Here is a 13,504-nt window from a genome sequence, read left to right on the forward strand (position 1 = left end):
CAGACATCACAATGCGGTTACTGACAGTTGCTGTGAGGATTGCGTGTGGTTTCTTAATGAATGTATAGAAACGGGCCCCCACAATAAAAGGCTCCATGTGTAAATGAAGATGTGAATAGAAGTCAGTTGGTCATTCAGTTTGCACGTCTTTGTGTGTGGCCAGTGAGTTCAGTGGCTGTGAATAGACATGCAATAGCACGCAATGTTACACTGTTGTTATCAAGAGTTATACTGATGAGTTTGTAAAATTAAAGCTTTAGTTCAAAGGTCGGGGGAATTGTAGGAAAGGTTCAAATCTGCATCAAAGAAAATTTGTCCACTTGTACATAAAAATCTATGGAATATAAAAATACGGCACTGTGACACAGATCTCATGAGGAAAACAATATTTATTATTTAATATGTATCCTTAGTTAATATTTATTATTAAAATAATCTATAAAAAATTAAAATAGGGTTAAAATGCTTGCATTCTACTTTACTTAATACATTCCCATAGCTCAGTTTTCTGTACTTAACATATGTATCTAGGTAGACAAGATTGTTTTTTTGTTTTTGTACTTTGGAGGCATCCTTCTGAGCTAGTCCTCCCCTACTCACTTCAGAGTAAGCCTCATCATTGCCATCATCATCCATGAGTCACTCAGAACAGTGTGAAGGTACAGACAGAAAGCCAGTATACATTACCACACAAGCACAGGCACATTATTGTTTTCAGATTGCATGTTTTATACAAAGCCACTGTCTGCAGCTGTTTTATGTGACTCAGTTGTACTCTTTCTAGAATTACTAGCTTAGTAATTCTAGAAAGAGGCTAACTGTAGGCTGTATATGCTTTAAAAAAAATTCCAACATCAGCTCTACTTTTTCTTTCAAAAATAGTACAAAAGTTAACATTTTATGCATACATTATAAACAATAATGGCATTAAACCTAGTGGTATTAGAGCTTTGAGATCATTTGAATATTTGTTAATATGTTTGCAGTTTTTATAGCACACGTTTTTTTTATGTGATATGAATTTACCTCAACATGACGTATAGAGGTCAGATATTTACAATAAGATTAAGCGATTCATCTTGTAATATTCAGGTGAAACAGTTCAGTAAGAGCTAACAGCTGAAGTCTGTACTTCATAGTTTCCAAAAGAAGGCACTTTTGTTCACAAACAAAAGTTTAACAACAGCTAGAAGTGTCTATTCTATTTCTATTTACAAAACTATTAATGAAGTCATTGTGACTTACCCTGCTGCCATACTACATCACATTTAGCTTATGAAAATAGCACTGCTCAATTTCACACTCTTTACCTCTCGTATATTTTGGGTACTGTTTCTTATCTGGGTGTGTGGCAGGTTACAGTGATGGTAAAGAGAAGAACGTGTGGTTAATTTGGGGATCAGCACTGAGAGTAGATGAGTTAGCTTACGGGGTGTGAGTTAAAGCTACATTAAGAGGAGGAGAAGGAATGGAGGACAAAGAGCAAACAAGGACATGACAGAGGTGTGAAGAAGAAGAGGGGGGGTTAATTCAAATGGGGATGAACCCTGCATGAATGTAGTTTGAGGCCTGAAGGACTGATCAGTGACACTCATCCTCATTCCTCCGCTTTAAACTGTGACCAGTCACTTAAGATATTAATGTAGCAGGCAGATGGCCTGAATGCTGTAAAATGACCTCATGTTCGCTTTGTGTATATTTATCTTTGTGTCTGTGCTTTGACCACATTTGCCAAACTGAGCACAAAATAGTAATAACTACAATTAATTTCCGCTGTGACATTCCAAAACATCAGAAAGATCATCATTTGAGTTTTCAGACGGTCTAAAATCTCTGGGAAATGGTAATCCTGTATGGACGTGGTTTCATAGTTAGACCAAAATCAGTGCTGAGATCCAGCTCCTGCCCTGGAACATTTTCAATACGCAGCCCATGAAGAAGCGTGGTGAGAAACACAAACATCTCCAAACGTGCAAATTCATCGCCAAGACAGCGTCTTTTTCCCATGCCGAAGATCTGGACCTTCTCTGTCAGCTCTTTGTTCAGGAGTCCACATGGATTCAAGAAACGCTGGGGACGAAATGTCTCAGGATCGCCCCAAAGGTCACTGGGAAAGAATGAACATTTTAACAAATAAACAAAATGTTAAAAAATCCACACAGTCTTATAAGATAAAAAGAAAGAGACAAAGTAGATTTCAACTGCTTTCGGCTACTCACGTATCATGGTTGACTTGATATTGATTAATGAAGACGCATGTGTCTTTGGGAATGAAATAACCATTAAATGTGATGTCTCTCGTGGTGCTGGAGAGGAAAACAAAATCAAAGGAAAGCGTTAAAAAACAATCTACATGCTGAGAAAACAAATTTACTGCTGTCAAAACTTTAGGTCTTACCAGTGTGGTATGGTAAAAGGGACATATGAAGCATGACGAAACACTTCATATATGAACGCCTCTGTGAAAGGCATCTTGGCCTTGTTGGAAAACCTGGGCAGCTGGAGTTTGCCGATATGCTCATCTTAAAAAAAGAAACATAATAAAACATAATCTGCATCTCGATTTTTGGGTCTAAAAAAATGTGACATAAGTGGTGATAAACTTGTAATTGTTTTAACATTATTTAATTTTTTTCTTTTCATTTTTATTCTCTTATTCTAATATGTCATATTATTAATTTTTAATTTAAACTTAACATAAACTGATTTCCAGGCTGTGGTTTGCTTTCTTTCAGTTTGTAAAAACTTTATGCACATGTGCATCACAAATCATTACCATTTAAAATATGCTGATCCTTTAGATTACTTTACAAATATTGCTCCACTAATAAGGCTTCCGGTACTGTAAACAACTGAATAAAAGCCTCTTAATTAAATGAAATTTAAGAGATGAAAAGGGGAATAATGTCAGACTACGTCTGTTCACTGCCTTGCGTGTCAGCGCCTTTGTGTCTCCCGGGAACTCTCTAACCCCTCTCCTGTTCTGATTCATCCTGCCTCCTCTTAGTTCTCTCTGTCTCTCTCTCGCTTCATCTCGCCCTCTGTGAAAATACAACGTGCCTCAGAACAGACAGCACCAGTTCTCTGAGCCCACTTCAAAAAGCGTCAGCAAATTGGACTGATCTTTTGTGAGTTTCTCTGGTCCGATTCTGTCTCTCCAGAAAGCGTGCTCCGGTTGGCCGTTGTTCAGTCTTTTTAATAAGGATTCTCCCTGATACTGCAGACATCACAGACGGCTGCATGCTCCTGTATGGCCTGTGCATAGCTGCTAATGAGAGGTGCATTTCCACCCGTTTCTTGTAAACTGTGTGAATCCCATTTGTGCTGAATATTTTAATAGATAAGAACTACATGTACTACTGACTTATGCTCATCAGTGATGTGGGACTCAAAACGATTAAGGAGCAACCTCCTATTTTTGGTCTATGAGAAACAGAATGATTATGCGTCAGTCATCAGAGCAGGAACAAGAGAAGACTTTCCTATTTAGCATACCCTGAATTCTCTGTAAGCAGTGTATTTGCCAGTTTCTAACAATGGGTGACTTTGGCGAGCACACTCTACAGCATATGAGTTTGTTTTATTGGAGCATAAGGCATCACCTATTTCCTGGTGTATTTTATCCTGGATGTCAGGAAACTTGATGAGGTACAACAGGCTCCACTGCAAACCAGCGATGATGGTGTCGAATCCTTTGGAAAACCACAAAAAAAGGGGGAAAATTCATTATCACCATTAGGATCTATTACTGGCATAATACAAGCGTAAAAGCATCATAATGTGAAATTTGTAGTTTGCCTAACCTGCTCCAAAGATGTCTATGACAGTGTGAATGATCTGGTCGTTAGAGAGCATCGAAGTATCCTTGCTTTCTTCTCTTTCTTCACAAAGTGCAATTAGAGCATCTGTAATGTCCCGGATACGGTTCTGCAAACACAGATAACTTTACTCCTTCCAACATCAATGCAGCTGTCACTGCTCAAATATAAAGTTATCTACTTTAACTGCCAGCTTGCTTTAAACCTTAAAAGTAATTAGGGAAGGGACAGTAATCAATTGCGGTAAGACGCGTGTCTTCCAGTAGAGTTGTTAATTCCTAATTAGAGTGCGTGCGAACATTTTAGCCATCTCTGCACAAGAACAAAAAAGGTCCATCCCATGGAACTTGTTTGTTATTTTTTTGGCTACAGTTACGCTCATAGCTACCAATGTACGAGTTCAATGTCAGATTAAAGAGCCGGGATGCAATTTAGTGGCACAGATCTAAAGAAAACAACACCAACAGACACATTATTTACAACATAAGGCTGTGGCGACATCTATTAAAGGTCACTGTGCAAAAGATCAGTTAAAGTTAAGATAATATAAAAAATTTATTCATAAATTGCAATATTCACAAATCATTAAGAAGCTTAGTTGGTGATTATTATGAAACTGAAGTTTATGTCAGTAAGTCATGTGCAAAAATGAAATAAATAGAACTTAAGCAAACAGTGATTATATGGCACAGATTATACTGTCATTTTTCCCCATTTAAACTAAATTCTTGCCTACATGTAAGTCTGCATACTTAATTACCTTATCAAAGGTGTCAACGTGTTCCTCAATGTTCCGCTCCATGAATCTGTTCATCCTGCGAACGTACTGGACTATCTTTCTCAGAGATGGACTCGGAAAGTAGCGAAACACGGGGAAGAAATCAGCCAGGTTCCCCGCTGCAAAGAGCTTCAGGACCTCATTGTTGACATCAACAATAGTGAGAAACTCCTTATCACTGTAGTCATACCGTTTCCCAAAACAGAGCGCACAGACGACATTTGCCACTGAGGTTACCAAGGTCGTTGCTGGGTCTATACCCTCCGTTTCCTCTTTAGCAGCTTTTTCTCGAATCACCTGCACCATCCCTGCAGCCTCTGCACATATGTGCTCCTCTAAGAGGCAGGTGGCACCAAAACCCCTTGGCTCAGCCTGGGAGAAAGACCTGAGGGCATTCTTACACAGCTTCTTATGGAGCAGCCACACAGGCCCGTAGTTCTCATTGAAAGTCATGCTGGTCCCATTGGCTATAGCAGAGAAGATGAAAAGATTAGGTCGTCCCGCAAAAGTTTCCCCGTGTCGAACCAGAGCCTGCCTGATGGTGTTGTACCCACTCAGAACGACAACAGTCAAAGAGCCAAGGCGGAGCTGGATTCATGACACAAACAAATAAATTAACTCATGCTCACTCTATTCATCTGAAATTAATAATACAAAAACTATGTAACTATATGTACCTTGAAGATGTCTCCATACTGAAGCCTCAACCCAGTTAGAGAGAGATGAATCTGCTCCCCAACCTGGAGCAGATTCCCGACAAGGGGCCACGGTTTGGGGCCAGGAGGTGGGGGGTATTTTGTGTGGTCCAGTTGAGAGTCATGATGGAAGTGGAAGAAGGATCTCTTACTCTTTCGACCCCAGATAACCATCAGGAGGAGGGTTAAAAGACAGAGTGCAACAGTTACACTAGATAGAGAGCCAAAAGAGTTCTCCTTGATTGGCAGAATCCCAAACAGCAGTGGCCTCATGTTGCAAGTAGAAATACTGAGAGATAAGAGAGAGAAAGGTGAAAGCGAAGAAACAAAACAAAAAAACCCCATATTTATCCTTGAAAGGGAGAAAACAGATCCTCGTTAAAATAAAAGAAAATGTGCCTCATACTGTGTCCTGTAAAAACTAAACAAGGAAAGAATATTAAAAAATAAAGAAATGATAAGAAAGGCATACCGTAAGATAAACTCACCATACAGTCCTCTCGGAAACTTGGCGGAGAAAAAAATTAACAGCTCAATTTAGACAGCAGAGAGCAGACACCAAAATATTAGGGAGTCAGAGGTTTGAGGTCTGACCCTTGGGAACTTGTGATGAGAGTGGCTTGCATTATGGGATGTGCCATGCAGCAACAGCAGCCAGGCCCCCTGCAGAGGGAGCTGCCGCCCATTCACAAAAGAGAGGCACACATAGTGAGAAACTTGGCTCAGGGTTTTGGATGAGTCCGACTGCGCCAGCCAGAGGACTGCATCAGCCAATTTAACCACAGACTGGAACCTTACACAGCATGGGCTCCTCCTCCCCAGTTCTTACCTTGACTACCAAAGGTAAATTGTAAATGGTTTTTATATAGCACATTTCCTACTCCACTGGAACAGCCAAAGCACTTCATACATGGAGGCTGTTTGATGCAGTGCATAGGCTAAAAATGTTTTTCAAACTCATTATGTGGTATTATTACCAGCTTCCTGGCCCTGACCACCGGAGATGCTTTTAAATAAAAACTTGACACTTATAGAAACAATGTTAGTTGTTAGTTGGATGATTTGTTTATAATTTAATACTGCACTGCCTCTTCACCTAAAATCTGACTACTTATGTCTTCGCTGTGCATGATTCAGTTCTCTCTTGATGTTTTAGGCTGTAGACTGGAAAATAAACTGCCAGACTAAGGGGGAAAAGCTTCAGCTATTAATTTTGAACCTCCCCACACTCTTGAGAGGACAAATTAGGGCCCCACTGCCTGTGGACCGATTATCTAGACATAACAGGATTTCATCATCACCAAGGAGCCACCAGGTTGAGGATCACTGCTCTCCAGAACCAGTAGTATCAGAGTGAATTGAAATGTATGGAGTGTATTAGGAAATCCATGTGCAACTGCATGTATTCCAAACCTCTGTCGAAGAAAAGAGACGCGGTGTAATGGGTGATTGCCCTGAATGCAAAGAGATGGATTTCAACCCTGCCAAAAGGATCTGATACCTGACCCACGTCTTCATTCACTTATAAGTGGAGAAAATGTGAGATTTAGGCTGCCCTGCGTGTTCCTGTCTGATAGGCAGGAAATGAAGACTGCAACACAGCCGCATTGAGTGAAACAGCTTAACAATGGGAAATGACTGTGTCCCACCCTGCCTGTTTATGTGCTGCCTGGTCAGAACATGCTGGACCACCCAAAAAAACTCTTTTGAGCTAGGAAAGTATTTAGCAACTCCAAATGGCTTCCAGAAGTCTAGCCCTCCCCACTCAGTGCCACACCATCACACAGGCGCTTCAGCCTTCAATCCAGTCAGTCCCCATACAGTCCAGTGTAAAAATGTTAACTTTATATAATTAAAAGCTTGTTTACAGTCTAGTACAAAAAATGGTTTGGGCCTCTATGGATAGTTTTCCCTTCATAATAACTATCCACTTTGTATGTTTTCTCATTACCTATCCACTATGGCTTAAAGTTAAAGTTATAGACATAAGTGACAGATTTCCCAACACAGGAAGCTGCAGCTAGTCGCTACATGCCAGTCCTCATCTCTGCTAATTTAAATCACTGAAATGGACCACATGTTTGCGCTGCCTGTTTCTTTCCAACTATTTTGATTTAAAGTAGTTGACAAATAATATGCTCTGTTGTGTGCTATGGACAGTCCAAGAGGCTTGTGGCCTTACAATAATTACCGGATATGTGGGTCTCTGTATTGCACCTGTTCAGTTTTTTTATTCAGCCCGCTAAGTTTGCTGATAACATCAATTATTGGTTAAATTCCCTAAATGTTGAGGAAAGCCACTTCAGTGTTCCCTTTATTACTTTCTCTCACGTAGGATGCACTGGACCATTATTTCTTGTCTCACGATATAAAGCAAAAAAGCAACCGACCATTAACATAAACAAATGATCAACATAACTGACGACAAGTGACGTCAGTCATCAGAAATAACTGCTTTTCCATCTTTGCCATAACTTTGTATGTTTTAATCTTTTAAAAATGTGTTAAACTAAGCCGACCCCTAAACACAACACTAATTTATTCAAATCTACTTTTTATGAAGCTGTATAACAGTTGGTTACTTTGGAAATGTGCTTTAGAAAAGAGTGTTCATATTTAAATAGATTTCATAATTCATCTTGATGCATTCTCAATCATCCAGGTAAGTAAATCTCCAAAGGTTGATTCTGTTCATCTGGACGTAGCGTATTCAATGGGAAAAACGTTTCGTCACTCATCCAAGTGATTTCTTCAGTCTCAACTGACTTCAGGTTTCCTCAATCTTATAAACAGTACTGTTTATAAGATTGGGGAAACCTTCCACTGAATACGCTACGTCCGGATGAACAGGATCAACCTTTGGAGATTTCATAATTCAATTCAAATCAATTTAATTTTATTTATATACCACCAAAATCACAAAATCTCAAAGCCTTTAATAATTTGAAGCTAAAGACCCTACAATAACGGAGAGAAAACCCGAACCTGAACATAAAACAACACAGTGGCAAAGAATCTAAAACAAGCTTCTTCTTTTCTTTTTTTTTTTTACTGTATTTTAATTTTTATTAATTACCACTGTTTCCATAAGGAATGGGTGACGGCACAGTTTTTATATAGACTCAGTGGAGCCACTAATAATTGACATCCACTTCTTGAAGGGACAAGAATCACCGCGTCGGTGAGAGCAGACTGCTGGAGGCCACTGCAGAGATAGTTTAGGCTCTCGCAAATTAAATTAGCTCCTCGGTGAATTGAGAAACTCAGTGATGAACAGCGACCAACCTCTGCTAGGAGTTATTCATCTATTTATTTACTTATTCCTGAAAATTCACTCAGAAGCCCGGGGCTTGATTATGTGACATCAGTACTTCTATCAAAGCCGGAGCGCCCTGATAGGCTACAGAGTGGACGCCCCTCTCTGGGAGGGGAGCTTTGAAGCACTCGGTGAAGGTGCTTGTTGGTGGTCACAGGGTGGAAAGTACGTACAGGCTACCTTCAAATGTAAGCTTGACTGTGGTGCGCATATGTCGCTAATGACCTTACGCATCTTTGAGAGCAGTTGCTGTTATCCGGTCTCTGCGGTTAACAAGCTGCAAGAGTGTTTGAGCATTTTGAATCTATACGTTACATTTCTTTTATACCGTCACGTCCAAAATTGGACGAGCCCCACCCCTCTTTTCCCTGCACTTCTTGGGAGCAACAAATAACGGCTGTACCAACCTTTATTTGTCTCCGATGCACGGGCCACCGGGACTGCTCTCGCTCTGCAGTTTATTTACAGTGTTTCCTCAAGCAGCTGCTGCAGATTTACTCAGAGAAGCGTTCCCCTCCTCATCTCTCAGTTTGTACATCCTACTTTCCTTTGCGTTTTAATCCCTCCCACAACAGATAAAGGCCGAGGAGCTGAGGAAGAGGCATCTAGAGAAAGGAGTGTGTCAGTAACTGCCTGTTACTGAATTTGATGACCTCAGATGTCAGATAAATATAACAGTTTGATGAAATACAAAACTGATATGATCAGACAGTTGAACGTTTCAAGGAACTAAAATAATCTACAAACATAAAGGATCTCAAGATTTGTTGATCCTGTTAGTCTTTTCTGCAAAGTATGCATTACAGCTCCCCACACCTCCACTCCCCCCCTCCACTGTCCTCCAGATACTGACCTCCAGTAACTGACCTGCTCCAAGATGGTCCACTTAGATTGATTTCCAGGTTACAGGCAGGAGGATGGATGGCACAAAATTGTAAAATTACACTAATAAGATGGATAAGCTGCATCACTCATCAGTTGTACTCATTTATTTTTCTCCTTCCCTTTCACAAAGGATAGTCCAGTTCTGTTGCTGAAGGAAGTAATAAAGGAGGTGCTGCTATCTCAGATCTTTTTTGAGTTAGACAAATGCAGGATGCTTTCTTTAATGTATGCAACATTAACATTTACCCAGTGACCTTGAACCACCTTTGTTTGGGCACTGAAGCGACAAAACCTGAACAGACGCTGCAGTTACATGAGAAATATTTAATACACATTCTCTCCAGAGGCCTGGAGGTGAGTGAGCCAACTAGTTTCTCTGACTGAGAGAGTGGTTCCTGTCTCACAAGAGGGCAGTGTCATCTCCCCAGTGGCAGATGACACTGCCCTCTTGAGGGAAGATGATGTTACTCCAGGCCAACAAAAAGTTTTTTTCAGTGGCAGAAACAAGCTTCAATAAAACATACAGTGCTGTGCACACCTTGTGCTAGATAAGCTGCCATAGATTGCTCCAGAGTCAGTAAATTAATCAAGCCAGACTTTTCAATGGTGTCAGGTCCAAGTACTATCCACCATCCACCTCAGGTTGGTGCTCAAAAAACCCCTCAAAATTTGGGCGTCACAGACAGCATATTCATCACCTACAGTCTTATAACTGACAACAACAGGGTCATATAAGCTAACTTTAAGCTGGTAGACAACAAAGCTAACTATCAACAGCTGAACAAGCCCGACTTAGCTGAGGTGTTCTTGATGAGGGGAAGACCTTAAAACATGGGGACAGATTGTGAAGGTCATGTGCTGGCGTGGACTCACATGTAAGAATGTATTTGCATAGCACATTTTTACATAAAAATTACAGAATGCTTTATAACAAAATACCAGAGAATAAAAACAAAGGTTAACCAAATGCAAGTGTAAAAAGATGAGGGTTTAGCTGTTTTATGAAGGAGATCCACAGATCTCCAGTTCAGATGGCAATTCATTGTTCACTTGCTCTGACAAGCAAACAATGAATTACAATATTTTATACATGATGAAATAAATGCATGAATAACAGTTTCCAGTTCAGAGTGTGACACAATGAGACTTCACTTGAAAATATTTCTTAAGTAATACAAGCAAGCAATTTGACATGAACATCCAACATGTAAAGGTTTGACCAAGGTTGTCATTGTCCTGAGTCTGTGGACTCAGTGGTTTTGATTATTATCTTATTATCTTATGCTTGTTATTGGTCCGTCTGTGTTACCGCCGCGTGTCATCCCATGTTTCGCACTGTGTTATCCTGCATATCATTCTGCGTGACTTTCTGCATTTTCTTCTGCGAGTCATGGTTTCAGGTTTGTTTAGTAAGTTTTTCCCAGTTTAGGTTTATCTTAGTTTCTGTCGTTCCCATCTCCGCTCAGTCTGTATTCTCACCATTTTGAAAATAAAGTTCACTTGCATCAAAGCCAGTGCCTGCTTTTGGGTCCTTCGTTCACCACTCTACATGTCTGCTGCTGCAACCGTGACAAAAGTTCCAGAAAGAAGATTTAGCAAATGTGCCACAAGGACCAAGTTTCCATTATCTTAGACTTATATCTGTCAGGGGACAAATAAGGACTTCTGCTTTTCCTTCGTTAAGTCGGAGCACCTATGTAGGATCTGTAGCTAAGAATTATCTTGGGACCTAAAAGAGATATATAACTGAATGTCATCTGAATGTAGCAGTGATTAAAAAAATGTCCTCAAAGATGCTCAAAATGTGCTGAAGAGCCATCAGATATAACAGAAAGGGCCCTAAAACAGAACCTTGTGGCACGCCATAGGTAATAGAAATAGAAGAGGACATGTACTTCACTGTGTTTATGTCATCACTGGTCATCTGCATTATTAAAGGAGTGAGAAGTGTCTTCACCTAGGCCATGTGGGGGTTGCCATATCCCATACTACATGTGTTGTTTTTATACACTGAAGTGAGCAGTAAAACCTTTGAAGTGCAAATTCCAGGCTTTTACTGAGAATGAATTATGACAGTATGTAATCTGCCTGCACTGGACCCCTGGTATGAACAATGTAATTTCTGTAATGTGTCACAAGGGAGCGCTCTCCATCTGATTGTCCAGTGACATGCATTTCCCAAATCATTGCTGCTTACTACATGTAGCTGCTTATATTTAGGCTACTGTGAAAGTCAATGTTCATACACCTGTGAATTAAATCATTAGTGCTTCATGTTGGGAATATTTACTAATCCTAAGAGAATGACATATTCACCTGATTTCAGAACAATGCAGTAAATTACAAACACAAGTCTTTGCATTCTTCTACCTCTCATTTTTTTTTTCATTTTTACTCCTCTTTCTAATCAATTTGACTAATAAATAGCCCTAACTAATTCCAGTGTCTGCTCACTCACCTTTTCTCTCATTCTTCCATTCCTTGTTTTCCCTTTTTATGCATGACTGCACTGTCTCCAGTTCTTTCACCATCTCCTACTTTGCATTTTTTATTCCCTTTCTTTTTTCTTGCCCTCTATCAAACTGTCAATTTAGGTTAAGTTCAGCTGTGGGACACACAGGGCTCTGAGGCCGACCGACAGCTCCTTTGACCTGGTGATCCACAGCCTGTGTAGACAGAGGCAGTCCGGTTTTGTCCTTAACTCTGGCAGACACATACTGACTCTCTGGATGGTAGAATTTCTCTGAAGCAATTGTGCTGCATATGTTCGAACATTAAAACAAGGCCAGAGTTACAGATCTAATACTCCATTCAAAACGTCTGAATGAGTTTGTGTACATGCTCAATGTATAGCTAACCTACGCAGACCCCACCTGACACTAGGATCAAGTATGTGTTGATCAACATTGACTATGTGCTTCCCTAATGAGGAACAAACCCTTTGGAGATAAGTAGACCAACAGAATCTGGGTTACTTATTTACAGTGTGCTGTATTTCCAATCCAAACTCTTTCATAGAAAAAGGCTTCAAGTCAAGTGTGTGACAAATAAGAGGTGAACGCATTAGTATGGGAGGATGGTTTTCACTATGTTTTCAACACTCCCTAGATGCAGCTCTACAAATCTTTTCTTTGTTTAATGAGGGTTAAATCAGGTTGTGTTGTCAAAGGGGATAATTCTCAAAAGGATGTGTGTATATCGAGACAGAAAATGGGCACACCAGACAAAATTATGTGATCACATTGTTCCTGGGAGACAGTGAAGCAGCGGGAGGCCCCTTATCAAAGCAAACATCTTCCCAATTATGCTTGTTGACTTGGAGGTGGGTCTAACCAGGCAACTGGGCTGAACTGATTCATAGAAGACAGAAGTAATACTGATGGCAAATTCAAGATTTTCAAGATTTTAGGGCTTGGTTCTTCCTCTTCAACATCTAAAAAGTTTATTGTATTGTAAAATTATCTTGGTAAATGTTTAGAAGTGTGCTTAAATTAAGGCGATTTTGAAATGGAAGATTTATGCACAGAAAGATTTAACAAATAATCTTAGCTTGGCAGAAAAATGTAACTCAGGGGTGTTAAAATTATCCACAGAGTCCCTTTATATTACTACCAATCAGTATTCTGATATAGATGGCGCTAATTATTTATTTATTATTTATTTCCAGTGTACTAGAAGCTTTCTAGCTGAGTAAAATATTAATAAGCACTAATAGTAAATCTGCAGGATTCAAATTGTAGTGAAGGAATAAAAATAGTGAAGTAGAAGAATTAATTAAACCACTGTCAAGTTGATAAATTCCCGCTGATTACAAAAATGGCTAATAATTAAAAATGTGTCTAACCATACTGTACTTCCATTGTCACGTCAGATGATTAGTGAGCTTGCCGCCTCCCGGGACACATGAGGTAAACTGGGATTGGGTCCATCTTAATGGTTATTTGCACGTGCAGGCAGACCCTCAAATGACCCAGGAGAAATCCTTCTGTGACAGCGCGCAATCCTGCACATT

At 39.9% G+C, this 13,504-nt stretch overlaps 1 protein-coding gene across 2 annotated transcripts; it reads right to left on the reverse strand.

The window, feature by feature from the left end:
* Positions 1-1,824: 1,824 nt before the first annotated feature.
* Positions 1,825-9,124, reverse strand: LOC134639267 (cytochrome P450 1A1). 2 transcript variants are annotated; one of them, XM_063490386.1, is made up of 8 exons: positions 9,015-9,124; positions 5,274-5,580; positions 4,579-5,184; positions 3,804-3,927; positions 3,603-3,692; positions 2,399-2,522; positions 2,220-2,306; positions 1,825-2,107 (listed from the first exon to the last, which is right to left on the reverse strand). In XM_063490386.1, the coding sequence occupies exons 2-8, from the start codon at positions 5,562-5,564 to the stop codon at positions 1,825-1,827; spliced, it is 1,605 nt and encodes a 534-aa protein (XP_063346456.1). In that variant the 5' UTR covers positions 5,565-5,580; positions 9,015-9,124. The 2 variants fall into 2 exon arrangements, with proteins under 2 accessions (XP_063346456.1, XP_063346457.1); XM_063490387.1 differs by lacking the exon at positions 9,015-9,124 and adding an exon at positions 5,780-5,886.
* Positions 9,125-13,504: the final 4,380 nt, after the last annotated feature.

Source organism: Pelmatolapia mariae, linkage group LG12 (genome assembly GCF_036321145.2).
Source record: "Pelmatolapia mariae isolate MD_Pm_ZW linkage group LG12, Pm_UMD_F_2, whole genome shotgun sequence".
Classification (NCBI taxonomy): domain Eukaryota; kingdom Metazoa; phylum Chordata; class Actinopteri; order Cichliformes; family Cichlidae; genus Pelmatolapia; species Pelmatolapia mariae.

Excerpts from the sequence above, each read along its gene's own strand:
- LOC134639267 (XM_063490386.1), bottom strand. The coding sequence starts at position 5,564 with ATGAGGCCACTGCTGTTTGGGATTCTGCCAATCAAGGAGAACTCTTTT. Across the intron at positions 3,928-4,578 it reads ACGTTGACACCTTTGATAAG|AACCGTATCCGGGACATTAC; the intron begins GTAATTAAGTAT and ends CTGTGTTTGCAG. Across the intron at positions 3,693-3,803 it reads CATAGACATCTTTGGAGCAG|GATTCGACACCATCATCGCT; the intron begins GTTAGGCAAACT and ends GGTTTTCCAAAG.